This window comes from Girardinichthys multiradiatus, chromosome 13 (assembly GCF_021462225.1).
Source record: "Girardinichthys multiradiatus isolate DD_20200921_A chromosome 13, DD_fGirMul_XY1, whole genome shotgun sequence".
Taxonomy (NCBI): Eukaryota; Metazoa; Chordata; class Actinopteri; order Cyprinodontiformes; family Goodeidae; genus Girardinichthys; species Girardinichthys multiradiatus.
Genome location: NC_061806.1, coordinates 20,829,912 through 20,848,435, shown reverse-complemented (window position 1 = coordinate 20,848,435; position 18,524 = coordinate 20,829,912). Strand labels below are relative to the sequence as shown.

At 39.3% G+C, this 18,524-nt stretch overlaps 2 protein-coding genes across 6 annotated transcripts in view; both read left to right on the top strand.

The window, feature by feature from the left end:
• Positions 1–79: 79 nt before the first annotated feature.
• si:ch73-345f18.3 lies at positions 80–3,864 on the top strand. The gene is made up of 4 exons (XM_047384836.1): positions 80–274; positions 2,221–2,302; positions 2,420–2,641; positions 2,735–3,864. The coding sequence occupies exons 1-4, from the start codon at positions 224–226 to the stop codon at positions 3,130–3,132; spliced, it is 753 nt and encodes a 250-aa protein (XP_047240792.1). The 5' UTR covers positions 80–223; the 3' UTR covers positions 3,133–3,864.
• A 797-nt stretch (positions 3,865–4,661) lies between these two features.
• The window catches only part of fam126a (family with sequence similarity 126 member A), a 30,028-nt gene continuing 16,165 nt past the window's right edge, over positions 4,662–18,524 (top strand). The window contains exons 1-3 of one of the 5 annotated variants that reach the window (XM_047384016.1): positions 4,664–4,829; positions 12,743–12,804; positions 17,120–17,201. In XM_047384016.1, coding sequence (XP_047239972.1) covers positions 17,151–17,201 — 51 coding nt within the window. In that variant the 5' untranslated portion in view covers positions 4,664–4,829; positions 12,743–12,804; positions 17,120–17,150. Of the gene's footprint in view, positions 4,830–10,130; positions 10,160–12,742; positions 12,805–16,914; positions 17,037–17,119; positions 17,202–18,524 lie in introns of those variants that run through there. The other 4 variants (XM_047384019.1, XM_047384015.1, XM_047384017.1 and 1 more) reach the window with 4 other exon arrangements.

The following is an 18,524-nucleotide window of genomic DNA, read 5'->3' as shown; positions in this document are numbered from 1 at the left end:
TTATTTTCTGTGTGCGTCACACCTGACGCTCACCTGTAGTTGCACCTGTCGCGCCATATCACACCTCTGTTGCAACGTTCAACCATAACGCGGAAGATTTTTTTTTTCTTTTCAGGGTCCGCGTGACACTGACGTCATGTGGAATGTGAACGACAAAAAAAACTTAATGAGAAAACAATAAGTGGCCTAAAAACAAGCCAAGGGACACCGAAGCTGGAGAAAAATGCTCCGTCTGCTCTGCTGTTGCTGCGTCTCAAGCGACAACCTCAGCGAGGTATGCCCTAGGTACTTTGCAGCTTAGTTTCCTGTAAATTCTCGCGAGCCAACTGGACCAATGGTGGAGAACTGTCTGGCTTCAGGGGTGTTTTCTGAATGCAACATTTATGCTGGCATAAAAACTGTATCTCAATGTTATATCTTCTAGTTAATATAAAATGCACTTAAGCTGAGAGGCTGTAAACAAAACTGTTCACGTTAAATCTTATCTTATAGGTATTGCTGTGTTCAATGTTTTGTTCATTTGCTACAATATCTGGCATATTAATTGACACCCCTTGTAAAGATAATAGAACAGAAGGCATTTTTTTATAGTTCCATTTTTTTTATTTTAGCTTATTCATGCAGTGGCGGAAAAAAAATCCATTGAAGAATAAAAGTTGTTTTTGTCAAAATCACAGATGGTACAATTGTTAGCAGCTCTACTGTCAAAATGTTATACAATTTGCCATTAGGACAGCACTTAGTTTTCTCCTATAACATTTTATAAGGTTGGAGCACACAGAGACAGGAATCTAGGGACTGATATTGTGTCTGTTGATCATTTTCTGCATTATCTCACCATATTTCTGTGTCATTATATTTCTATATGACCCTGTGATGACCTACACCATATTGCAAAACGTACTGGGTCACACCACCGAAACAATGACTTCCAGTGTTACAATCACTTCTATGGTGGCAGGTGTATAAAATTTGGCATGGTGAAACTTCACTGGTGTGCACAGAGTCCTGACCTTAACCTTATTGAACTCATTTGGGATGAATAAGAGGGGAGGCTGCCCTTCTGCTTTTCTCATCTAACTATGAAGACACTCCTAAGTCTTGAGGAAGATTTTTATAGAATAGTTAGAGCTGCTATTGCTGGCAATGGTGGGTCCATCAATAAATTGGACCATTATAGAGGATGTCATCAAAGTTTATGTACATGTAAAAGTAGACAGACAAATACTTTTAGCAATAGAGTGTATGTACTGGTATTTCAAAGCGGTTGCACCTTTTATGAGGTTGGAACAGAAACAGGGCCACAACATCACTGACCCTGCATTGGACTTAATATGTAAGGGGTGCAAAGTTCAGTCTTAGTTCCATCTGACCAAAGCACATAGTGTAACACCTGTTTTGTTTGTGATTGTTAAACAGAAAAGGCTTTATTTTCTGGCATTGTTTCTGGGATCTCTTATAAATTTAAAAATAAAATAGAAATTTGAAAATTACACTGATTACATTTCATTTAAAGGAATGTTAGAGTGTTAATAATTTTGCTACTGGTGATTGTTTTTTTTAAACACATTTCTTGACATGACATTTTTTACCTCTTCAATTAACTTTGGCCAAAAAAAGACAACTATAGCAAACCATACCGATAAAATGGTATTTTAGAACCCCTGCAACGAGAATGAGCTAGCTAAATTTGACATGAAACCCAGCATAACTTTTCAGAGTGCTACCCCGTCGTAGCAACAAAAAATACCATAACACATTTTCAACTATTGATTCGGCAAATTCCAATAAGACTAACTTGTTACCACTGCGTTAAAACAAATAAAACATACTTACCGAAGTGACTGTTACAGAAGATGCAGCCTCCATCTTTGTCTCCTTTGTTAATTTAGTCCATAAGGCGGGAAAGTTTTCCTCCAACGAGAACACAGACCAACACAAATATGTGTTGAAATATACAACACATACAGTGTGTTATACTTTTGATGCCATTTTAACACATTGTGTGTTAAAATTAACGCATAATGTGCTTTAAATGTAATAACACATATTCTGTGTTATTTTTTAACACATCTCTTATAAGAGTGTATTGAATAAATGTATTCAAATAAAAGGTTGAAGTTTTCCAAAATTTTCAGTGTAAAATTATGCCACAGCAATAAAAGGTTAAACAAGGCCAAAACTGTATGTCTGTAAATGTGACAAACCTCTCGTTTTCAGAGGCAGCCTCTGTTGCAGCCTGGATCTCCATCTGAAGTGAATGAAGCTAAATCAGCCAGACAGGCGCCCTCAGCTGACAATGGTAAACCATGTCTGTGTTTCACATCTGCACTGAACTGTTTTATGAATTCCAGCATCTTCTTTTACCTTTCCCTTTTCCTTTTACCTGCTGTCTTTGTGTCTTTTGTGTGATACCCAGATGCACAGACTGTGAAAAGGATTGGGAAGCTGCTGATGAGACGACTGAATGTGCCAGAGTTGGATCTGAGTTTTACCGAGATGGCAGAGACGTTCAATGAGCAGCAAAAAAGCTATGAAGCCATGGTTGAACACATCAGAAAGCTGACACAGATCTGTGACAGCACGAATGTTGATAACCTGGCCTTTGCTGAATGCATAAGGAAGATTAGGAAGGAGCAGGGTGAGCAGCAAACCTTTCATTTAAAGAAGCATGATAAGCAGATGGTTCTTTTTTGTTGGTTACTGTAATTGCTTTTCATCTCTCTGCCTTCAGAGACTACATACAGGGTGTATTTGAAGATGAAGGGCTATGACTTCTCCCTCACATTGGATCCTGTGGGCCCAGAGGGAGACACTGAGGATGAACCATTGCCTCTAAGTCTGCAGTCGGCACAGAATGAAGTCGGGGGCATTTCTGACAGCGCTAAAGCCACCATTTCTAAGGGTACAACGCTTCTGCGGCTTATCGACTGGCTGCTCCAGAGCCACATTCAAATGGCTGAGCAAGTGAAGGGGGCAGCAGAAACCTACCAAGAACAAGGACGACTGAATAACAACCTGGAGGAGAACATGAAGGAAGTTAGGAGGGCAAAGGAGTTATCGCAGAGTTACAGGCAACAGGTTGAGGAAGTTTACTCTGAGGCTGCACAAATAGCAGGGATAGACATGTAATTCCTGCTGCTTTTAAATTGTTAATTTACACCTAAAAAGATCACATATATCTGTTTGATTTATATTATCTGCTACAGTTGAACTACAAATTTTATAAATGTTCTGCCTTTACAACTTTTGTGCAATGCGTGCTGCAAGATCTGGAAATCTTACATTTAAAATTATCTTTTAAATGTTTATACAGCAGAAAAGCAAACAAACAAAAAACTAGTGTGTGGGTATAGATGTGCATAAGGACTGAGACAGCAAAACACATTGCATGACTGTTTTTAAAAGGTTGCAGTGGCCAAGTGACCAAATTTATTATTGGCAAACAGAATTTTAATCTGCCCATCTCCTGCAGATTTTGGGCAAGAGGCAGGGGATGCCTCAGACATGGGAAAATGCAGAAATATATTCATTCATTTAGTTTGTGATTATATTCTTTTTTCTATCTACCCTTGGTAGATTGTTTTATGTTTCTTTGATGTAGTTACTACATTATAATGAAACCTGGGGCCCACAGATTTTTTGGACCACATATTTTATGCTTAGTGGAAATCTTCGGTAACCTGTCTTGTGTTTAATTTTCCTAAGTATATGTAAGTATGAACTAACAGAGGGGGGCAGCAGAGAGTCTGTCCTGTTGGGCTTTGTCGCATTTTTTAGACCTTACTGGCAGAACCTGTAGTAAACAGTCGAAAAATGTTTTTTTTAAATCCAGGTATTTTATAATAAATATGCGGATATTTCTGGGTCTTGGCATTTTTTCCAAAACACTACTACACGTGTGCTTACACAAATATCTAGCTACTGATTCAGTGAGAAATATTTTCTGTGACTGAGAACATAGTTTGACTGTTTATTTGTTCGTGGTGCGTTTTTCTGTTGTGACATCCAGAGGGAGCAGATTTGCAGCTTATCCACAGAAGCCTTTTTGCCCGTATTAACTGATTAAACATCACAGATTTAACATTGTTATTACCACAAAAGCAATCAAACGCATGGTCATAGCGATGATTAATTCTGGAAGATTGATGGTTTTATAAGTTCCTGCCAAATGGCATTGTATTATTTACTATAAATCTGAGAGCCGTCGTTTTGCATTTAGACCTGATGAATCTGTCATCAAATTACTATTATGGTAAATGATGTCGTGGCTAATAATGTATTTTTTAAGTTCAACAAAAAGAGTTTTAAATATTTGATACAAGTAGCTTTTATTAACTATAATTGCCGTTTTACTGTACAACAAAGAATTTTAGATTTAATTTTACAGTTTACTCACTAATTTCTCGTTACTTTTAATAGTGAAGATATTTAGATATCACGTAAAATATTTTCTTACGTCTGATTGTTGTCCTGCATATTGGGTAGATCACTTCGCTGTCAAAGACCAGAGAATGACATGGACAACCTAACTTGATCATGGAAATTATCACCTTGCGGGCTACAGACTCATTTGATTGACCACCCTATTTTGAGGCGTGGTTACAATTGACCTCCTGCTCTCTGATTGGCTAAGATATCTGTCCCTCAGTGGACTTTGCGTCTTCTCCGTTGATGGTAGTCTGACCGGAGAAAGTAACGAAGATGGAAGGAGCTGATGGTGTTGAATTATTAAGGAGATATATGGACTAGCGGAGGGTTAGCCTTTCACTAAAATCTTTGGAACGACGCAGGACATTAATACCAGGAACCTGACGGATAGCATGCCAGTAAGTTTGGAGTAACTTTCTGAATTTCTGTCGGTGAGGTGCCGTATTTGAGCTAGCCGAGTTGCTAATGTGGATGCAGCAGCTGGGGTGACAGCTCGAAGTCATTCAGTAAGCCGTGACATAGAAGCGGCGGAGGATTAACTTACACTCTCTGGGAGAAACCCGCCTAAAAACATACAATATAAACAACAACCTAGTATGTGGCGCTCTTATTTAGTACCAGTCGACAAATATGTTGAGACATAACGTTTTTGTTTTTTTCTCACGTGCTGTCTGTTAGAGGTTAATAACAAACTAGACAGCAATGAACTAAACCGAACATTTTGCATTGTTTATCATGAACTAAAGTAATGGGTAAGCTACGGGTTACGTATTTTTCGTTCGCACATTTTCTGCCACAGGAATTGAAAGTATCAGTTTAATGTGTTAGACTTTGTACTTGACTGATTAGCTATAGCTGTGTGTATGTATGGGTGTGGACCTATTAAGATTCTTTAGGTGATTTTTCTGCCTGTTCGTAAGAGAAATTCAACAACAGCAGCTTGGCATGTCGGATAAGCCGTTGTTTGCATGTTTAACAGCTGTCATGTGACGTAGCTCTTCCCTACTCTGTCTGCTCAGGGATTTCCTGTATATCTAGGACCGATAGAAAATTTCACCTCAAATACCAGAAGGTAAAAATAGTGTCTTTCGCACTACGAAAAGTATATGTATTTTATCTAAATGTCGCCAAACTACAACCGCTGTCATCTCATGGCACTTTACAAAGTGGTCCAATCCATATACACTTGATCAGAATCAGATTCGGCCCAACCAGATCTCAGTCCATAATAATACAATCAAATCGTATGTTCACATTCAGATCCCTCCACAAACAGTGTAGTTCCATCCTGATTCTAATACAATACAGTCAAATCAGTTTCATTGTCTATGTATGGAAGGGTAGCTGACTGCAATGGGTCATTGCCCTTGCAGTGATTTCTCTTTCTGAACAAGCCAGCGACAAATGTAGAGAGGAACAACAATTTTTTTTAACAAAAAGAAATCTCCAAACAAATAAGGCTTGGTTTGGGAGCCCATCTGCTGCAACCGATTTAGGGTTAACAGAAAAGGAGAGTTAATGGTACCATTAGTTAATGCTCTAAAAGAGAAACAGTATCTTGTATGGAGAGGAAAAAAAACTGAGCGACAACATAAAGTTAATGGCAGCATTAAATGCAACTTATGCGCCTTTTCCGGCAGTCCCTTTGCAGCGCAGTTTGGTACGGCTGTACTCTCTTTTTAGGCTTTCCATTTAGTGCCTGCTTGTTTGCGGATCCAAGTGAGCCGAACCGTACTGAAGACTTTTGGTCACTGATTGGGTAAGGGCGGCGTCGCTAGTCACAACATCTTTTAATAACTAATATCTTCAAACCTTTAAATTGGGCTTCCTGTGTATATGATTAGTATAGCAAGCTAACATTGGTTAGTGTTAGCTTACCCTCATAGGTCCTCTAGCTATTACCTATCCATGGCCTCCCTCTCTCGCTCTCCTGTACTTTTCCAGGGTGCTAAGTCTTGCTGCCCGCAGTCTTCTCTGGTTCTCTTCTTTCACTCCACGTCTGACAGCAACCATGGAGTAAACAGCAGCCAAGGCTGCTGAGATGGTACTCAGTTGTAATGGAGAATGAACCAAACCGTGTGGAGCCGACCCGAGTAGAGTAGGTACTAATGGAAAAGGGGCGTAATTTGAAAGTAGTAGGAGAAAAAAGCAGAGAAAAACAGTACAGTCAGTATGTACTCCAGCAGCCTAAGCATATACAGGTCCTTCTCAAAACATTAGCATATTGTGATAAAGTTCATTATTTTCCATAATGTAATGATGAAAATTTAACATTCATATATTTTAGATTCATTGCACACTAACTGAAATATTTCAGGTCTTTTATTGTCTTAATACGGATGATTTTGGCATACAGCTCATGAAAACCCAAAATTTCTATCTCACAAAATTAGCATATCATTAAAAGGGTCTCTAAACGAGCTATGAACCTAATCATCTGAATCAACGAGTTAACTCTAAACACCTGCAAAAGATTCCTGAGGCCTTTAAAACTCCCAGCCTGGTTCATCACTCAAAACCCCAATCATGGGTAAGACTGCCGACCTGACTGCTGTCCAGAAGGCCACTATTGACACCCTCAAGCAAGAGGGTAAGACACAGAAAGAAATTTCTGAACGAATAGGCTGTTCCCAGAGTGCTGTATCAAGGCACCTCAGTGGGAAGTCTGTGGGAAGGAAAAAGTGTGGCAGAAAACGCTGCACAACGAGAAGAGGTGACCGGACCCTGAGGAAGATTGTGGAGAAGGGCCGATTCCAGACCTTGGGGGACCTGCGGAAGCAGTGGACCGAGTCTGGAGTAGAAACATCCAGAGCCACCGTGCACAGGCGTGTGCAGGAAATGGGCTACAGGTGCCGCATTCCCCAGGTCAAGCCACTTTTGAACCAGAAACAGCGGCAGAAGCGCCTGACCTGGGCTACAGGGAAGCAGCACTGGACTGTTGCTCAGTGGTCCAAAGTACTTTTTTCGGATGAAAGCAAATTCTGCATGTCATTCGGAAATCAAGGTGCCAGAGTCTGGAGGAAGACTGGGGAGAAGGAAATGCCAAAATGCCAGATGTCCAGTGTCAAGTACCCACAGTCAGTGATGGTCTGGTGTGCCGTGTCAGCTGCTGGTGTTGGTCCACTGTGTTTTATCAAGGGCAGGGTCAATGCAGCTAGCTATCAGGAGATTTTGGAGCACTTCATGCTTCCATCTGCTGAAAAGCTTTATGGAGATGAAGATTTCATTTTTCAGCACGACCTGGCACCTGCTCACAGTGCCAAAACCACTGGTAAATGGTTTACTGACCATGGTATCACTGTGCTCAATTGGCCTGCCAACTCTCCTGACCTGAACCCCATAGAGAATCTGTGGGATATTGTGAAGAGAACGTTGAGAGACTCAAGACCCAACACTCTGGATGAGCTAAAGGCCGCTATCGAAGCATCCTGGGCCTCCATAAGACCTCAGCAGTGCCACAGGCTGCTTGCCTCCATGCCACGCCGCATTGAAGCAGTCATTTCTGCCAAAGGATTCCCGACCAAGTATTGAGTGCATAACTGTACATGATTATTTGAAGGTTGACGTTTTTTGTATTAAAAACACTTTTCTTTTATTGGTCGGATGAAATATGCTAATTTTGTGAGATAGGAATTTTGGGTTTTCATGAGCTGTATGCCAAAATCATCTGTATTAAGACAATAAAAGACCTGAAATATTTCAGTTAGTGTACAATGAATCTAAAATATATGAATGTTAAATTTTCATCATTACATTATGGAAAATAATGAACTTCATCACAATATGCTAATATTTTGAGAAGGACCTGTATATAACATAACTACACAGATAGCTTAGGGAAAACAAGATTCTTGAGCTTAAGAGTTATCAAAAAAGGAAAGTTTTTAGTCTTAAAATAGACAGTATTGTTAGTGGTGTTATATTTAAGAAGAAGATTTTAGGTACAATTTTGGATTTAACAGGGAGGCAGCAAATAGAAGTTAAGGAGGTGATTGTACACTGTTAACTTGCTGAAATGGCATCCATGGCTGCTAGTGTCTCAGGCCTCTTATTGTTTTTGACAACAAAGTCCTTAGGTCATGGAGCTGGAAGAACATTCAGGCTTTTCTGTCATCTGGCATCACTAATATGCACCAATGCCAGAAGGTTAGTAAAATATCCTCTTGAATTTAGCAGTTCTTGTATTTGCTCTATGTTCAACATCTACAATTTGTGCACATGTGGCACAGAGAGACAAATTTCTGAGTAGTATTATATTTCCATAGCAGTATTGATTGTGATTAAAGCTCTCTTTTTTCACATTTTCCCTAGTCTCACTAAGCTTTAGCATCTTGCTCATCAAGATCTACATCATAGCATCCTGGGCAAAGGATAGTGAAAGTCCATCCTGTCTAAGTGGCCAAATAAGTTATTGGCAAGCAGAGTTTTAATGCTTTTCTCTTCAAATGTTATCTCCAAAAATATTGCATCCAAGCAATCCCTTGCAACTTTTATATTGCATATTGTAGCGACGATGCGGCTGGATTAATTGTGCAGCCATATTTCCAGCCCTATGATCCAGCAGACATCTTAAGAGCATTTAAACTCCGGTTTGAGTTTGCACATTAGGTGAGTTATCAAACTGTGACAAGCAAGCTGGGACACAGAGTGGAAACGAATGGCTGTAAGAAAAAAAGAAAAAAAAGCTTTAAGAACTGTTTCTCATGGTTAACCCCCCCCCCCCCCCCCCCCCCTCCCCCCCAGGCGCACTTCCAACAAGAAGATAGAGAATTGAAGGGATGAAGATGCATCACTGGCTTAGAGGCAAAGTAGAAGTGAGTGTGGGCTGCTATAAGAGGATTCCTCTCTTGTCAGATCGCTCTGTGTCCCTCAGCACTGAAACGGCATGCAGACACAAGCCACAGACTGTTGTCATGTTTGCTGCTGGCAATTTTCTGTCATGCATTAGTGTTTGGAGAAGAGACTAAAAACAGAAGCATTGCCCTGGCTCTCAGTGGTTCCTCTGAGCTTTAAGCTACCTGCTGTTGTGAAAGACCTTAGGGGATTGCAAGGTGGGAGGCAGTGATGCAGCAAGGTTGTCTACAGGCCATTATAGTCCAAAAAAACAAGATTAGAATAGACAGAGGCGAAAGAGCCATGTTAGGGACTGTTGATGTTGATGTTTTGGGTGCTGTTAACAGCTCTTAGCAGAGCTTGAATGGTGAGCAGGTGAGGTTGGGGCATGTATGAACAGTCATATGATCGTAGTTGCACCTCGACTCTGTGCCTTTCAGAGTTAAACAGCTTTGGAGCAACGAGTGTAAGTTCCTGAGACTTAGGATTGGATCATATTTTATTGTAATAGTAGATTTAATATTAGTGCTGTTCATTTGTGCATTCAAGAACGCAAGTCTTGTATGATTCATTCTAAAGGTATAACTTTGTAGGAGTCATTGTGATTATCTCACGCTAACCAGCAGATCAATGCAGCCTGTACCACAGGAAAAGGCAGTTGGGGCGACTTGGTGGCTCACAAAACCACCCATTGTTGTCTTTCTTCCCTCTCTTCAAGCCTTCATTTTTAATGGTCTAGTCTCTTCCTCAAAAAAAAAAAAGGAGGAACACATGTGTGTGTTATAGGAAATGAGGTAATCAGTTGGGGGGGGGGTGTAAATAAGAGTGGATGTCCTTCTAAATCATTCTCACTTGGACTCACTGCAGTTCGCTCACTGCTGGCTTTCACAGACAGGTATGTTTGTCTTTACTGCAGGGTTTCACAGAGTCCCTTCATACGTTTTCATGGGATTTTTAAATTTCTTTTTAAGCATCTGCAATTTTCCATATGAGGTCAATTTTGGAGGATCTTATGTCAGCATGTGGGTGTGTTTGCCAGAACATGCGATTGCAACAACAGGGATTAGAAATGTAAACTTGCAGGAGACTTGTGTCAAAAGAGGTCTTCAGAAGGAGTTAAAAATAAGCTCATTTTAACTGGGTTACACACTGCGTCTGGTGGTGTGTCACAGTTAAACTCTGTGGTGTAGGTGTTAATTCAGAAGGAAATTAGCTGTCAACTTTAGCGAGCTCACAGGAACAAGTTTTGTCAAACTGGTCACTGAGTAAACACACTTGCAACACACTCACTTCTGCAATGTATGAAACATTCACCATCACTTCATCACAATTAGCCGCTTTCAACAGAACTTTGCCTTGCTGTTGGAGAACTTACTGGGTGAATCTTTTAGCTTTTCTGGGTCTTTGGGAGGCATGTACGTCAAAAATCTTCTGGTTTCTGTTGTGTTTCTCAGAGGCTATAAGCCTGCCTGCCAGCCAGCACAGATCGAAACCTAATGAACTCTCGATGTACCAGGGACATCGATTTACTTTGATGTCCCTGGTGACTCCTGTTGAGTTATCCACCTCTTGAGTTGTTCCGCACACCAGTCTTTCATTTTGCTGGGAACACCCGAAGAATTTGGTACAACAGCAGAGCTGGGAGATTAACCTTTGTGACAGCTTCTACATTTTCAGATTTACCACAGATGTTTAGAAAGGGAAACATCTGCTTATTCTTTAATATTTACATCACAGTGTGAAAAAAAAGTGTAATAGTTTGTAGTTTAATTAAAATGGTTCCAAATTAGACATGCACTGGTCAGATCGATAACAATTTCCAGTTTTCTTTCAGGTGTGACCTGTCAATTCCAGTTTCGATATATTGTGATTCTTCTTTTGTATCACTTAAAACTAGAAGAACTAGAAGTATTACATTTGAATATGACTAGGCTGAGGAAATGGCAGAATTTCAAACCTCATAGCATCAGAGAACATCCTTAACCTTTATCTGATTTTGATCAAAATCAAAAACGGGGCAAGAAGTAAAAAATAAAAAATAAAAGTTGACTGGCGTAACCATAGACCAAAAGAGCAAGAGCCTTAGTTTTTATGCATTTAATGAATAAGAAAACAGATCAGATTGTTTAGTATTTGACCTGCAGATGATTTAAGATGATTTTATCGGTACATCTCTGTTTCTAATACATTTTAGCAACTCATTAACCTGAAGAACCAAAAAGTGATTCATAAAACTATTTTTCTTTGCCATACGTATTCCATTTATTGGCAGTAGAGCTTGTTGAAGTGGCTGATAAGGGTTCTTTTATTGTAACTCTTACATCCTTTCAGCATTTGTTCATCTAATTGGTATCCATTTTATTCACCATCCTGCCTGCGCTTCCCTTTCATCTATCTACTTATTCATAACTTGAACAAGGTCTTGCTTCTGCATCTCAAGTCTGCTCAGCTGTTAATTGTGTGAGTTTTATCTGGTCGTTGTGCTTGAGTAACGCAGAATGAACTCACCAGCTGTCGCCTGAGTTGTTCAAGGATGCTCTCCCAATACATATCGACTTCTGTCATAATTGGTTCACCAGATAAAGATGAGAGATGAAGATGTGCCTCCAAACATAACTGCATGCTGCAGAGTTCTCGCAGTATGATCGGTTTTCTGTTTTCCTCCACAAGATGGTTTCTATCTGTCTGTAGAGACTCTTTGCATTAGAATATTTTTTTATTCTGGTTTTCATTTCCAGGGATGAATTTGATGCTAGTTCCATTTTAGCTAAAATTGTTCTCTCTCAGGGTCAGGGGCAGATTATTTAGCAAAGCTGTCCATGAGTAACTGATTAAATGTACGATGCAACTTTTGCGTTAGAAACCTAAAATGTATTTTATATTTCATAATTAAAAAAAACTTTTTATATTGATTCGGTTGTTCAGAGCTGTTGGCAAAACCCAAAACTGACATTTAAATGTTTCATAGCAAATTCCCTTTTCATGTTCAGTAAGCTTTGGGTGTGGTCATTTGAGTTGTTTAACAGGGTTCTTAACTAAGTCAAATGATCTGAAAGAATGTTATATAGCAGCTGTAAAAATGGTTCATTGAATTCTCTTAATGCTAAGGAAAAGAAAGAGCTCAGTGCCTTTTCCACCTTTAGAAGTAGTTAAACATACTTTATTAAAGAAACTAAAATGATTCTGTTCTGTAATTCCTTGCGAACGTTACATTTATAGCATTTTCTTTTAAAAATAAAGTCCTATTTCCTGAGATCCATGAGGAAAGTTTTCGGGCTGGAGCTTGCCTGTAAGTAATCTACATATTTTATTGGCCCTGTCATTGAAGATTTTTGCAGTATATGATGATAAAGAGTATCAGAAAATCATGCACTTTTGATATTGTGAATTTGAGGAATGTCAGTTGTATGAAATCCATAGTTTCTCTACATCTCGTCATTTTTCTTCTTTCACCATTCTGTGACCTTTATAATTTTAGGTCTCATCATCTTCACCAAGCGTGAGGATGACGGAAGCAATGGTTGAATATTTTCTTGGCAGGTAAAAAATGAGTTTTGACTGTTGGAATATTATATCAAACAATTATTAGATGCCAAACAGTTCTTTGCAATATTAACAGAGCATTGTGAACACATTAACATTGCAGGGACAATATACACTGATTAGACCAAAAGAGAATAACCACCAACCTAATGGGGTGTCTGGTCCCACTTTGTCTGCCAAAACACACCTGACCCATTGAGGTATAGGTGCTACTAGAACTTTGAAGGTATGCTGTGGTATCTGACACTAAGCTGAAGCAGCACATACTTTACTCTAGGTCCTGTAAGTTGCGAGGTGGGGACCTCAATGGATCAGACAGGTTTGCTCAGCAGATATTCGATTGGATCGAGAAAAGGGGAATTTGCCAAACTCAAACTTGTTGTGCTTGTCCAACCGTTCCTGACTGAGTTTTGCTTTGTGGCAGGGCTCATTATCCTGTTTGTGAGAGGCCACACCCATCAAGGAATACAGTTTCATGAAAGAGTGTACATGCTCTGCAGCGATGCTTTGGTGATGCAAAAGAAAACGTGATTTATCAGAGCAGTCTTACTGCCATTGATCCGTGGTCCAGTTCTGATGCTCACGTGTCAATTGTCAGCACTCTCAACGACGGAGAGGGCTCATCACTCCCACCCTGACTGGTTGTAGCTTTGAAGACCCATACCCCACAATTTCCCTAGCAACTTCAGCTACATTAGCTTGTCTGTCAAATGGGACCGCACAGGCCAGCTGTCGCTCCCCACATGCATCAATGAGTCCAGTTCACCAGTAGTCCTTCCTTAGATCACATTTGACTGGGAACATCCGCCAAGAGCTGCAGTTTTGGAGATGTTCTGACCTGTCTGTCCATCACAACGTGGTCAAACTTGCTCAAATCCTTATGCCTGTCTATGTTTCTACTTGTAAACATCAACTCTAAGGACAAAATGTTCACTTTGTGCCTAATACAACCCACCCACTAGGAGGTGGCATGCCATAATAAGAATATAATCAGCATTATTCACCTCACCTGTCAGTGGTCGTAATGTTATGCCTGATTGATGTAGTTCAATACGATGTACGGGAAGAATCTTGCCTCTGCAAAGCTAGGTGTTAAAAAACATAAGAAGTATTTAAGAGTTTTTAAAATTATTATTATGTTCATACCTTTTGACCTTAAAACATCTTTTTTTTTTTTTTTTTTTGGTTGTGCCTGTTATCTTAGCCTTTTTTATTGTTTGGCATTTGCCTGTTTTTGGCTGCGTCAGTTTTCACATAATCTCTCTGTTTTGTTCTTCCTCTCCTTGTCCTTATCAGCTTCTTCCTGGAGCTTTAGCAGGAAGTAAATCTCATCTAAGTTCGCTGCACAACGGGTAGCTGGTGATTGTAGTCCTTTTCTGGACACGGTTGATTGAAATTACATGCCCCAGACGTCACCCTGAACAAAGTTAATGGGTTGGCAGTCACTTTGTAGGAGGAAAATTCTCCCTCTTACAAGACTGACTCATCCACAGTTTAATCACAGCCTTTATTAAGAGGCATATGCTGACTTTAGATAACAGCATTCTATTTGTTGTCTGTGTCGGTGTGAAAGAACGGAACAACAGGCTGCCACAAAAGACTTAATTTCTTTAAAAGCATACTATTCTGGTTTTTAATTCTTCCTCATTTCATGAGTCACTGGCTCCCCTCCCCACTTGTCGTTCCTGTCATTGGTACAGTCCATAAATAGACACCTGGCTGCAGTGGAGGAACCCATGCGGCAGAAAAAAATAGAAATGGATCAAGGTGGATTTATAAAACAAAAAAAATACATCCAGAGGCAGGGAAGATGTAGCAAGAGAAGTGATATTCTTAAGGGTGCATGAGGATTTTTCTGGATTCACTTCTTTAATGTGAAAGATTGTTCCTTCACAGTTTGATTATGCATGAGCTGAAATGTTAAAAATCTTGTTGACGTCTGGCTAAAATAAAACAGGAGTTAAGACTTATCCCGTCTTTTATCTCAATATGAGAACATTGTTTTTCTTTTTCTTCTCCACAAAATGAGTTCTCATTAAGGGACTTTTCCCTCCCACTTGCTTTCTCTGTGACTGCATCACCAGACACACCAAATATGGACTTGGTTTCTGCATTCAACTTCTAATTTAGCCTTGTGATTGTTATTACAAAGCTGACACAACACAGGCATAACACAGCCTTAAATGAATACAGATCATTCATCCGAGGCACAGAGATGTTGCCCCTGTATTTAAAAAAAAAAAAAAGGTCTCTGTCTTCGGCTCAGACTCTAAAAATCTTGACGACTATCTTGACATCTTTTCTTAGTGCGTTATGCCATCAGCATTTAAATTTAATCAATGCGTTGCACCTTAGTAACTTTGTAGTTTATTTAAAGTCAACAAGGTGCAGTATGAAATTATCATATTATAACCTTCAGTAAAAATGCCACAATTTTGTGCTATCTTTGTATTTACACTAAAATCTAAAGTAAAATTGTATAACGTGATCGAGTTTTTTTTTGTTTGTTGTTTTTTTTAGAAAGGCAACAAATATCCCTACTGCTGCTAAAACAACATGTTTATTTTAATGATAATATTATACATTTTATTGATACGTAGACTTAACACTATGCATGAGCCAGTGTCAAAGCTTTAAAAGCCTCGGTCTAGCTAAAAGTTTTTGTCTTATGGTTTAAAGTCCTATTAAGATGCCAGAGAAGGTTCTGAGGTTACCGCAGTTTTTTCCTAGTGTTTATAGCAGAATCCGGTCTCTGGTCTACCTCTACCTTACCTGTTTTGGCCATTCTGGTCACTCCCACACATTTTTCTGTGAAAACCTGCTGATTGGAATGTCGTAGCATGGAAACTAAGAAACCGCCTGCGATTACTATTGTTAAAGGTAATGCTTTTTTTAAAAGTACAATTTGCATGCTAAGATACTACTTCGGCAGGTCTGTTCAGAAACAGACTGCAGGCTAGCAACATGTGCAGATAGCCTGACTAGTTAACCATTTTGTATGAGCTTGTTTGACTCACAATGTGCCTCTAGAAAGACAATGAGTTTAAGTTATATCTCACTGCTTATGAGTGAAGGAAACGTTTCCCCATATGTATCGAAATTCTAATAAATAATGGCTTATACTTTGCTACATTACAGCCAGCTTAAAACTCTGGTCACTCTGGACTTTATACCATAGGAACAGTATAAGAATTGTGGCCGTTTTGAAACTAGAACTATTTAAAACTTTGGTATGCCTTGATAGCGGTAACCTGCCTATGCCTTATGCTAAAATGTGTTACCCATAGCCACAAAAGTGAAGCTGCAGAGTATTGTTTTGTTGCTCTAAACAACGTCTACAGATTAATTCATTTGGAAAACTGCCAATGCACTGATTTGATTAATAAATCATCAATTTTAGCCAGAGGAACTCCTAATCCATTATGGATACACTCTATTAATTTTAATTCTCCCCCATTATTGAGTTTCAAAGCAACCAGACTGAACAGATGGTAATCTTAAAAAGAAATGCTGCCTTGTCCTCTTCTTCAGATTTCCTTATGCTTTGTCTTTCTGTTCTTCTGATGTTGATGGTGCTGGCTGTGGCATGTTTAACAAAGCTGTGAGAAGCTTTATTACTGATAAGAAATCACATTTAATGGCAAACTCATTTAGTGTAGGGAATCATCTTGCAGAGAACGATAACTTAATGGTGTTTCTTTTGAAAATAAGCTTGTAACACACACCATAGATGCATTAGGGGGATGTTTTGTGCAGAAACTTTAAGTGCCTTGTTCATTAGCAATGGAAAATTATGATCAGGATTTAAGCAGAAATCAAAAGAGCACAATTTGTTCCATTAAAAAAAACATATAAATAGAAGTAGATTGCATTTACTTTCTGTCTGCCTCTCTTCATGGACATCCAACCTGTACAGCCTGTTCAGCTTGTTTTTTGGTTTTTTTTTCTTATCCCTCATTGGTGCTTCAGCAGTGAAGTCAGCCAGGGTTTGCTGTGTGGGTGATGTTAGATTTACAAGCCTAAGTTGAGAAGGTGCTTGTTGCAGAGGTGTTTGTCTGGAGAGGGATGAGAGGCATGCTGGAGAAAAGCAAAAGGATGGAGAGACTCGTATTTCTTTGAAGTGTTGCAGCCCCGGAGCGTGTACATTCACTGTACACTGTTTGCTGTTTTTAGTTCATATATTTTTATCCGGAGAATGTTGAATAATAGAAAGTTTCAAGAAGTTTCTTGTGTGTACATGCCTGTGAATCAATATGAACCATATATGTGTATAGGTAGTGTGTACTTAATGTGTACCTTTTGCCTTTCTTAGGTTGAAGCAACTCCACTGCAGATGAGGGAACATGTTGGCTATGGACCAAGGAGTGGTGGAGGAATGGCTGTCAGAATTTAAGGTAGGTCTTTATCTCGAGCCCAAAAATCTGAAAGGTCCTTCACTCATCATCAGCATGTGAGTCGTTTCTGCTGCTCCTTTTCACCCACATAATTTATTTCACTCATATAAGCAGACACACTCTGTGAAGAGCTTTGTTCGCAGAAAATTGCAGCGCTCCCACTTAAACACAAGTACTCACCAGTACATGAAGCACAAGATGAGTTTTAGTGTAAATACATGTATAAATCTGTTGTCCTCTAAATGCAAGCAATCAGTGCAACTGATGAGTTTCGTTTTATGCAAGAAATGTGTGAGCGGGTTTTAAAAGGTGTCACAACGCCATGTATAGCTCTGTCAGTTCCATGGACAGGATTTATCAGACAAAATGGAATCCACAACAAAACGCAGAATTTCACAGCCTTTAACATTACCGCCAAAAATGTAAAAATCTAAAGCTTAGCGCAAAACTATGGGTTAGAGAACTTTTATGCAAGTCTTCTGAGCAGCACCTTATTGACTGGAAGAGTCACATCGGACATGGGGAGAAGAAGAAGCTAGCGCCAGCAACTCGCACCTGCTAGCTCTTGAGCATTTAACTGAACCAGTAGAAGCAAGGCGCAAGTTTATTGAAGGTCATTTTTTGCTGTGTGCCAAATAGGTATTCCTTTAGAAAAAACTGACGAAGCTTCATGTTTGGTAAAGCGCTGCAAAAAGGGTTCAAAATGAGAGCTAATCACAAAAAGACGGACAATCATGTCCTTCCATGGAGATCTCTGTGACAGATAAAAGACATAGAAATGAAGATAGGTGCTTTTCATTATGCAAGAGTGCACACACAGTGTGTATTTGCTTTGCACGTAATGTTTTTTGTTCTGTAAAAATACCTTGCCAAAGCACTTCATATTTTGCTGAATCAAAGCCCTTTGTTACATTTGTGAAAGTTGAAAAGCAGTAAGTTTGGTAATCTTTGGCTGTTGATTTGTTGAATTATTTATTATAATTACACACTTTTTGGGTCTACAAAAATGGTTGTATGTATGTAAAAAGTGGAATTCCTAAAAATAAAAATGGAAAAAGTGGAATTTGGTGGAAAAAAATCAAACTGATTTCAAAGGGCCCTATTTCTAGTGTTCAGTTTCAACAGAGATTCTAATGTTTGTAGCCTAAACTAAATCATGATGCTTGCCACAATGTGCCTTTGGTTAAATCGAACAATAGCTTGTGATGGTCAGACAGAAAAGGATTTCCTTCTTGCATTACTCCCAAGCAGCTGGTCGGCACATATATAACATTGATCAGTTGTTATGGAGACTTTGTAACAATAAGCTTTAGCGCTCACCAA

Excerpts from the sequence above, each read along its gene's own strand:
- si:ch73-345f18.3 (XM_047384836.1), top strand. The coding sequence starts at position 224 with ATGCTCCGTCTGCTCTGCTGTTGCTGCGTCTCAAGCGACAACCTCAGC. Across the intron at positions 275-2,220 it reads CAAGCGACAACCTCAGCGAG|AGGCAGCCTCTGTTGCAGCC; the intron begins GTATGCCCTAGG and ends TCTCGTTTTCAG. Across the intron at positions 2,303-2,419 it reads GGCGCCCTCAGCTGACAATG|ATGCACAGACTGTGAAAAGG; the intron begins GTAAACCATGTC and ends TGTGATACCCAG.